Here is a 9,813-nt window from a genome sequence, read left to right on the forward strand (position 1 = left end):
CTAGAGCAACTACTAAGCTCAAAAGATATAAGTGGAGCACATAGAGTATTCTAATAAATCAAGGTGATCTCGTGTCTCTCTCAAGCGGGTGTATTCAGAGAACAATGATTGTGGAAAACTAAAACAACAACAAACTAAAACAAATGAGCTCCAAGAAGAACTCATATCATGTAATGAATAAAAATATAGCTTCAAGTGACATACCGATGTATCGAGACAAAAGAGGGGATGCCTTTCGAGTCATACCCAAGATAAGACGCTTGAGTCTTCCTATAATATTAACTAAGGTGCCTTGGGAATCCCCAATCTTAGGCTCTTGCCACTCCTTATTCCTTCATCCATCGTGATATCACCCAAAACTTGAAAACTTCAGCACACAAAACTCAACATAAACTTCGTGAAATCCGTTAGTATAATAAACATATCGGGTACTTTAGGTATTGTTATAAATTGATTCATATTTTATTATTGTGTAAGGTACTGTATTCTAACTTCTCCATGACTTATACGTCCCGATACAATCTATGGTATAATCAAAACAAGCAAACTATGCAAGCAAAAGTAGAATCTATCTAAAATAGAATAGTCTATAATGATATAATTAAGTACCATACTTCCGTAACTCAAACATTTCTGAATAATTGTAACAAAACTTTGTAAAAAAATCGGTCAAAAATACGTTCCAATAAATCAGAGAAATTCTGCATTGGACGTCAAAGTTTCTGTTTTTGCACCTTATCAATTATACCATCATTCAAATCATCCCAAAGGCTTTACTTGGCACGAACACTAATTTAAACATAAGACACACTCATTACAGAAGCAAAATACATGTTATCACACACAAACATAAAGTAAAAACAAAAACAAATTAAGATAATATTGGGTTGTCTCCCAACTAGCGCTATTGTTTTACACCCCTAGCTACGTATAATGCATATGATTCAAGTGTTTTCATCTTTGACACACCACCCAAAAGTAGACTTCATGATAGATTCATAAGGTGGTTTGATTCTCTTTCTAGGGAAGTGTCCCATCCCTTTCTTTAATGGAAATTGAAACCGTATGTTTCCCTCTTTCATATCAAATAGTGCACCTATAGTTCATAGAAAAGATCTCCCAAGTATTATTGGACAAGATGGATTTCATGCAATATCAAGAACTATAAAATCTACAGGAACATAATTTCTAATAGGTTGGTGATAATTAAGATGCATATTAGAAATTATGAGAACATCATTTATTCTCCCCATAGGTTTCTTGATAATAGGTTGGTGATATTCCCCAGCAACGGCGCGAGAAATCCTGCCTGATACTTGTGATCTGCGTTGGGTTTTCCGTGAAGAGGAATGGGTGATGAAACACAGTACGAATAAGTATTTCCCTCACTAGAGAACCAAGGTTTATCGAACCAATAGGAGTAACAACCAACCCCCGTCTTCAACGACTACAGACAAAGAAGCAAACACTTGCACCCAACGCGGGTACGAGGATTGTCAATCTCCTTGGACTCGTTATTCGCAAGCAAGTAAAGTGTGTAGGTGATAATTGACAATTGCAAAGTAAATATAAATTAAATAAAGGCAGCGAGCTAATTGTAGCATTTTTAAACTTATAAGTGAATAGACCCGGGGCCATATTTTTCACTAATGACATCTCTCATGTAGTGGGCATACATTGGATAAACAGATTGTTGCTGGGCAATTGATAGAAAAGCGCATAGTTATGTGATATTCACGACAATGATCATATATACATATAGGCATCACGTTCATAAGCAAATAGCCCGACTCCTGACTGCACCTATTACTATTACATCAACCACTATCCAACATGCATCTAGAGTATTAAGTAAAACAGAGTAATGCTTGGAGGGCAATGACATGAATTAACCCCATTGTTTTATACTTAGTGGCAACAATACAAAGATGTGTCCTTGTCCCTTTCTGTCACTGGGATATAGAACTCCGCCAGATTGAACCCACTACAACGTACCACTCTCACTCAAAAAATATCAATCTAGTTTGCCAAACTATTTCAATGGATCAGAGAGATTTACGAAGTTATAATAATCATGCATATAAGAATCATAATATAATTCACAAAAGACTCGAATCTTTATCATAAATAATATGAACATAAACCCACAATTCATCAATCCCAACATACACACCGCACAAAATAATTATATCAGATAGATCAAAGCGAAGATGCGATGATCATTGTATTGAAGATCAATAGAAAGAGAGAGATGGCCATCTAGGTACTAACTACGGACCCGTAGATGTGTTGTAAACTACTCACACATCATCATGGGAGCAACAAGGTCGATGTATAGGCCCTCTGAAACGGTCGGATTCCAGATCCATCACCAAAGCAAAACGAACCGCCTGCCGCCCCTCGGTCCCATCCCACACGCCACCCCACACCGCGTGTTTTCGCCCATGCGCCAAATACAAACCACGCCAACAAAATCCCATTGGTGTCAACAAAAGAAGAAAGAAACAAATCTCTGTGTTTCCCGCTGCAGTGGAGACACCAGTTCAACGTGCCACAATGTGTCACGTGGTTCAACGTGAACCAAGTACAAACTACACCTACGAAATCCCAGTTATTTCAATAATTTAATTAAAACTAAGGAAACAAACATGACACCCTATCTATATATGATGTGACAACCCTCTCTATATACGGTGCGACAATCCTCCAACGATCAAATCTTAGACCCATCACAGGGTAAAACAAACCCCATCGTCCCTTGGTCTAACTCATGCCACGTGTCCTGCCGTGTCGCGTGCTTCAGTGCGCCCCAAATACAAACTACACCTATGAATTCCCAGTCATGCCAATAATTAAATAAAAAATAAGTAAATACACATGGCACCCTATCTATCTATGATGTGACAACCCTCTCTATCTACGATGTGACAACCCTCCAACGGTCAAATCTTAGACCCATCAGAGGGTAAAACAAACCCCATCGTCCCTTGGTCTAACTCATGCCACATGTCACGCCGTGTCGCGTGCTTCGGTGCGCCTCCAAAACAAACTACACCTATGAATTCCCAGTTATGCCAATAATTAAATAAAAAATAAGGAAATAAACATGAAACCCTATTTATCTACGACGTGGCAACCTTTCAACGGTCAGATCTTAGACCCATCACACGGTAAAATAAACAGCTATTGTCCTTTGGTCAAACTCATGCCACACGCCACGCCGTGTCGCGTGGTTCGGCACACATCAAATACAAACTACACCTATGAAATCCCAATTATTTTAATAATTAAATTAAAAAGGAAACAAACATGACACCCTATCTATCTATGATGTGACAACCCTCTCTACCTAAGATGTGACAGCCCTCCAAAGGTCAAATCTTAGGCCCATCACAGGGTAAAACGAACCCATCGTCCCTTGGTCTAACTCATGCCACATGTCATGCCGTGTCGCGTGCTTCGATGCGCCCCAAATACAAACTACACCTATGAATTCCCAGTTATGTCAATAATTAAATAAAAAACAAGGAAATAAACATGACACGCTATCTATCTATGATGTGACAACCCTCTCTACCTAAGATGTGACAGCCCTCCAAAGGTGAAATCTTAGGCCCATCAGAGGGTAAAACGAACCCATCGTCCCTTGGTCTAACTCATGCCACATGTCACGACGTGTCGCGTGCTTGGTGCGCCTTCAAAACAAACTACACCTACGAATTCCCAGTTATGCCAATAATTAAATAAAAAATAAGGAAATAAACATGAAACCCTATTTATCTACGACGTGGTAACCTTTCAAGGTCAGATCTTAGATCCATCACACGGTAAAACAAACATCCATTGTCCTTTGGTCAAACTCATGCCACACGCCACGCCGTGTCGCGTGGTTCGGCACACATCAAATACAAACTACACCTATGAAATCCCAATTATTTTAATAATTAAATTAAAAAGGAAACAAACATGAGACCCTATCTATCTATGATGTGACAACCCTCGAATGGTTAAATCATAGGCCCGTCATAAGGTAAAACAAATCGGCCACCACCCCTTGGTCTCGTGTCACACGCCACACCGTGGCACGCGGTTCAAATACAAACTACACCATAAAATCCTAGTTATTCTAATAATTAAATGAGAAAAGAGGGAAACAAACATGTCACCCTATCTATCTACGACGTGGCAACCCTCCAACGGTCAAATCGTAGACCCATCACAGGGTAAAACAAACCCATCGTTCCTTGGTCTAACTCATGCCACATGTCACGCCGTGTTGCGTGCTTCGATGCGTCTCAAATACAAACTACACCTATGAATTCCCAGTTATGTCAATAATTAAATAAAAAACAAGGAAATAAACATGACACGCTATCTATCTATGATGTGACAACCCTCTCTACCTAAGATGTGACAGCCCTCCAAAGGTGAAATCTTAGGCCCATCAGAGGGTAAAACGAACCCATCGTCCCTTGGTCTAACTCATGCCACATGTCACGCCGTGTCGCGTGCTTCGATGCGCTCCAAAAAAAACTACACCTATGAATTCCTAGTTATACCAATAATTAAATAAAAATAAGGAAATAAACATGAAGGCATATTTATCTACGACGTGGCAACCCTTCAACGGTCAGATCTTAGACCAATCACATGGTAAAACAAACCGCCCACCGTCCCTTGGTCTCATGCCACACGCCACCCCGTGCCGCACGCCTTCGCGCACATTAAATACAAATTACAAATATAATATCTCAAATATTCTAATATTAAAATAAAAGAAAATAAGGAACGCAGCGCCGCACCGTGCATTTCCGCTCGCGCACCAAATACAAACAACACCTACTATATCCCAGTAATTCTAATAATTAAATAAAAAAAGAAGGAGACAAACACATCACCCGTCTATCTACGACGTGGCAACCCTTCAACGGTCGAATCCCATACGCATCACCAGGGCAGAACAGGCCGCCGAACGTCCCTCGGTCCCGTTCCACACGCCACCCCACCCCGCGCCGCGCATCGAATACAAACTACACCAAAGAAATCCGAGTGATTCGAGTAAAAGAAGAAAGAAACAAAGACGGGCACCCAATCCAGCCATCTACATCTATCTTAAAGCTGACGCCACATTCACAAGAAGGGAAGATAATAAAGCCCGTTTTGAAAGCACATGCGGTGGAAGGGATCCCCCCTAGCCGTTAAGGCCAGCCCCCGCGCGCCCCCGGCCGTCCGACCCGCATCCGACGGCCCAGATCGCACGACCGTTGGGGTTCGAACGCGTCCAGCTCGGGCAGGCAGGCCCCTATTTTATCTCACCCCTGCCTCCCCCCGATCCCAAATCCCCTCCCCATCTCCTCCTCTCTCCTACGCTCTCCGCTCCGCTCCTCCCCTCCCCTGCAGCAGCCGCGGCGGCGAGCTACTCCCTCAACCTAGGTAGAGCCAGGGAGAGAGAGAGAGAGGCGGCGGCAGCTTCTCCTTCTCCGTCGACCTCATCTGACCAACGAGGTCCGTCTTCTTCTTGGATCGGTGGATGCGTTCTTGAACCGGGTTGACGGGTCGTTTCTTGCGTTCTTGATGGGATGGGATGGGATTCTTTGGGTTTCTTGCCGGATTTGGCGTTGCGAGCTCTGCCCCCCTCGGATCTCCGGCCTGGATGGATGAATTCGGGGGGAGGCGCTAGCTCAGAGCTCAGACCGCGCGATTCCGTTCATGGCGTAGGTTCTTTAGCGTTCTTGGGCCGGATCTTTCGATGTCCCGGTTGTTCTTGCTTGCGAATTCGAGCCGCAGATCGGCAAGAAGCTCGATTCTTGGCGGCCAGAGAGTTCTTGCTGCTCAAACTTTCCTTTTTTGGTTCGGCCCGTGCGGGGGTCTCTTCTTGGATCTCCCCAGCGAGTCCGGGGAGGCCTGAAGCAGAGTGGCTGGTCCAGTAGCGCGTTCTTCCTCGTTTGGGTCTCGGATTCGCGAGGTTTTAAATCGGTTTCTTGGCCAAATCCGGAGTTCTTGCCTCGTCCCACGCGCCCGATGAGGAATTTGAACCAAAAGATCCCGTTTTTCTCCTTGTGCAGATGCGTTTCCTCTGTTTCTGAATTTGGATTTCTTTCCTCGTGGTGCAGGGTTTCCGGCCGTCGCCAGTAATGGAGAACGTGAGGTCTTTGAACCACAGGGGCGCGGCTATGGAGGGCGTCAAGCTGGGTTCGGAGGCGGCGGCCAACACCAACCGCAGGGCCCTGAGGGACATCAAGAACATCCTCGGCGCCCCTCATCAGCCCCAAGCCGTCAGCAAGAGGGGCCTGCAAGAGTGAGCAATCCCCCGATCCATGACCGAATTTCGAACTCCAGCTCAGTTCCGCCTGTGATTCAGAACTGGATCTCTAATCGCTCCGAGTTTCCTTCCATGTTTCAGAAAACCAGCCGCCGCCGGTGCCAAGAGCCAGCCTGGCGCCGTCGGTCACCGGCCGGTAACCAGGAAATTCGCCGCTATCCTGCAGCAATCGCAGCCCGCAAACGCCCCGCTGGTATGGGCAATTAAAATCCTTGCTGTTCTGATACTGCCCTGGGTGTGCATTGCTGTTCTTATCTCTGTACTTTCCAATCGTGCAAATTTTAGGACCTGTTTGGGTGAACTTAGATGCTGGGAAGTGGATCCTGAATGCACTTTGCGTTTGCTATATTCAGATTTGCGCAAACAAAGCTCACTGTAAAATAAATTCTGTAACTACGTACTGTTTGAATTAATAAACCTGAATCTGCGGATTTGCACATACAGATCTTCAGAGATTTGAGCATATCAAATCTTGATATATGCACCGTACCTTCTTTGCTGAATCGATGTAGTTCTCATATAAGTATGGTACTGTAGGTTTAATGTTGTCTAGCAAGTTTAGGCAAGTAGTATCATGAATGTTTTAACTGAATTGGGTGCTCACTTTTACATACATATGGTATGATATTAATGTAGGTTCAATTGGGTTAGCTGTCCATCTTTTGCATCCCTTGCTTTTATTGCACTCAGATTTAGTTCAGAATGTATATCACTTTACATTGTTTGAACCAAGAATCTGACCGAAATAGGTAACTGTCAACTCAAGGATTTGAAATTGTTTGGCAGGCACCAAGTGGCAGTGAGAGGCAGAAGAGAAATGCTGACACCGCGTTCAATGCTCCTTCAGACATGGAGGCTTCAGATGATGACCTTGACGAGATGGTAAGCAGAGCAACGCAACTATACCATTTCACGATCAGCACGAGTTATCTGCCATTTCGGTGCTGCTTTCGTGGCTCATCATCCATGCTTTGTTGTTACTCCAGATGACAAATGAGCTCAAGGAGATCGACATGGAAGAGGACACAGAAGAGGAGGAGGAAATGCCTGACATCGACAGCTGCGACGTCGGAAACTCCCTCGCGGTTGTGGAATACCTCGATGAAATTTACAGCTTCTACAGGAGAACCGAGGTAGCTATCTGCTTGCCGAATTCTCTGTGCTTTAGATGCTAGCTAGAGTTGTGTGCCTGACCTGACCTGACCTGGTATATGGTAGTACTAGTAGTCTCATTGCAAAATTCTTTGTGCTGTAGGAACTGAGCTGCGTGTCACCCACCTACATGGCACACCAATCTGACATCAACGAGAAAATGCGCGGCATCCTGATCGACTGGCTGATTGAGGTAGGATTTCCATTCGATGCTCGGTGGTCTCGGCAAAGTAGTCTTGTTATCTTTAGCATGCTCTGCAATGGAAAGTTCTAAGAAACTCCAATGTCCCACTGTCCAATGCAGGTCCATTACAAGCTTGAGCTACTGGGTGAGACCCTTTTCCTTACTGTGAACATCATTGACAGATACCTGGCCCGGGAAAATGTCGCCAGGAAGAAGCTCCAGCTTGTTGGCGTGACAGCCATGCTGCTGGCATGTAAATATGAGGAGGTCAGTGTCCCGGTTGTGGAGGATCTGATCCTCATCTGCGACCGCGCCTACACCCGGGAAGACATTCTGGAAATGGTAACAATCCTGTTATACACACACCTTTCGTCGATTCGAATCGATACGGGTTCTTGTTTTGTCTTCGGAGAATTGACACTCGCATATGGTAATTCTGCAGGAGAGGATGGTCGTCGACAGGCTTGAATTTAACATGTCTGTTCCTACTCCATACTGCTTCATGAGAAGGTTCCTCAAGGCAGCAGGGTCTGACAAGAAGGTAAGAAGATCACAGCTCACCTTGGACTACTAAGCATTGCTCTGTTTTGTATGTGTACCATGAGTGCATTGCTTGCCTGACACAAATGGTGCCGTGTTCTGAATCAGCTGGAGCTGCTCTCCTTCTTCCTGATCGAGCTGAGCCTGGTGGACTACAAGATGCTCAAGTTCCAGCCGTCGATGCTGGCGGCGGCGGCCATCTACACCGCGCAATGCACGCTGCACGGGTGCATGTCCTGGAACAAGTGCTGTGAACTCCACACAAAATATTCTGAACAACAGCTCAAGTATGGAAGCACAACATTGTCTATCATTCAGACCAACCAACTTTCAGTGAGTGATGCCTTTGTAGTTTGTACTCACGCAGCTGTTTGGCTCGCTGGTTTTGCAGGGAGTGCAGCACGATGATGGTGGAGCTGCACCAGGGCGCGGCGGGCGGGAAGCTCACCGGGGTGCACCGCAAGTACAGCACCTTCAGGTACGGGTGCGCCGCCAAGTCGGAGCCCGCCGCCTTCCTGCTCGACGCCAGGGCCTGACCGACAACTTACGTCGCCGTGTCCCGTAACAAAACCGCTAAAGAAGAAGAGGTGGTGGTGTACATTGAGGGTGCTCTGTTGTTCTCTGATGAGATTTACACCAAGGAAGAAAGGGAGACCAACGTTTCGCTGTTGGCCGCGTCGCGTGAGTTTTTTACTTGCTCTCTCGGCATAACTTAACATCGATCCTGTCCGAGTTGAGTCGAGTTGCGTTGTGTGTTGTTGTTGATGGGTTCTTCCAATTACATGTGTTGGAAATGTGTTGTGTATTTAATTCTTGGGTTTGTTTGTGCGATGATGACTGCCTGCAAAACAACTTGCAAATAAACATTGATTGAATTTCCTTCCTCCCAATGTGGTTCAGCATATTTACCCCGCAAAAAAAAAAAAAAAAGTGTTCAGAATCTTTGATTGCTGATCTTGTCTATGTAGCAGAATCTGTTAATCTGTACCTTGGTTTCAAATTCAAGTTTGTATGGCTTGTTCAGATGTGGGAGGAACCTGAAACATGCGCTGTGAACTACTCTAGTAAGTACTAAGAAGCCTCACTTCACTTGATGCCAAATTCGAATTTTCTGCTAGCAAAATCTGCAAATTATGGTCCCAGAATTAAAATTTGGCATGGGGGGCTTGTCCCAGAATTTTGAACTTTGGCCTGTTCTTTGCTTTGAACTTTGAACTAGGACCTAGATCCAAGTAGTGTTGTCACATTCTTCTGTACTAGGTACTAGAACCAAGTAGTGTGGTACTAGAAAATGTGAATAAAAGGGCTAAGATCTGGAATGAAGAGGTGTGAGATTGCAAAAAGGTCTTACATTATGGGACGGAGAGACTAGTTTGACTTGGGGGAAAACTTGTACTAGCAGTAGTGTAGGAGTTGTACTAATTCGTAAACCTGTCAAGCCTGTAATGCAAGATCTGGAATGGCAAAGGAAAACTAACCAACCTCCCTTGAGTTGGTTTTCGCCCCCTCCTAATCCTAATGTGATCTTGCCCTCAGGGACGGAGCCAGCATGTAATCATAGGGAGGACAAGTTTGTTCACGAAGGGGGCAAAGTTCAGATGAAGTAAAAATTTTT

At 44.7% G+C, this 9,813-nt stretch overlaps 1 protein-coding gene across 1 annotated transcript; it reads left to right on the top strand.

Annotated features, from left to right (window-relative positions):
- Window positions 1-5,333: 5,333 nt before the first annotated feature.
- Window positions 5,334-9,088, top strand: LOC123409189 (cyclin-B2-2-like). The gene is made up of 10 exons (XM_045102157.1): window positions 5,334-5,505; window positions 6,114-6,298; window positions 6,404-6,515; window positions 7,109-7,204; window positions 7,309-7,455; window positions 7,578-7,667; window positions 7,779-8,000; window positions 8,101-8,199; window positions 8,307-8,485; window positions 8,590-9,088. The coding sequence occupies exons 2-10, from the start codon at window positions 6,135-6,137 to the stop codon at window positions 8,732-8,734; spliced, it is 1,254 nt and encodes a 417-aa protein (XP_044958092.1). The 5' UTR covers window positions 5,334-5,505; window positions 6,114-6,134; the 3' UTR covers window positions 8,735-9,088.
- The last annotated feature ends 725 nt before the right edge of the window (window positions 9,089-9,813 follow it).

Source organism: Hordeum vulgare, chromosome 7H (genome assembly GCF_904849725.1).
Source record: "Hordeum vulgare subsp. vulgare chromosome 7H, MorexV3_pseudomolecules_assembly, whole genome shotgun sequence".
Taxonomy (NCBI): domain Eukaryota; kingdom Viridiplantae; phylum Streptophyta; class Magnoliopsida; order Poales; family Poaceae; genus Hordeum; species Hordeum vulgare.

Bases quoted from the DNA above. Each gene is read 5' to 3' on its own strand.
- LOC123409189 (XM_045102157.1), top strand. From the start codon at position 6,135: ATGGAGAACGTGAGGTCTTTGAACCACAGGGGCGCGGCTATGGAGGGC. The intron at 8,200-8,306 runs GTAAGAAGATCA...GTTCTGAATCAG, and splicing joins CAGCAGGGTCTGACAAGAAG to CTGGAGCTGCTCTCCTTCTT. The intron at 8,486-8,589 runs GTATGGAAGCAC...CTGGTTTTGCAG, and splicing joins TATTCTGAACAACAGCTCAA to GGAGTGCAGCACGATGATGG.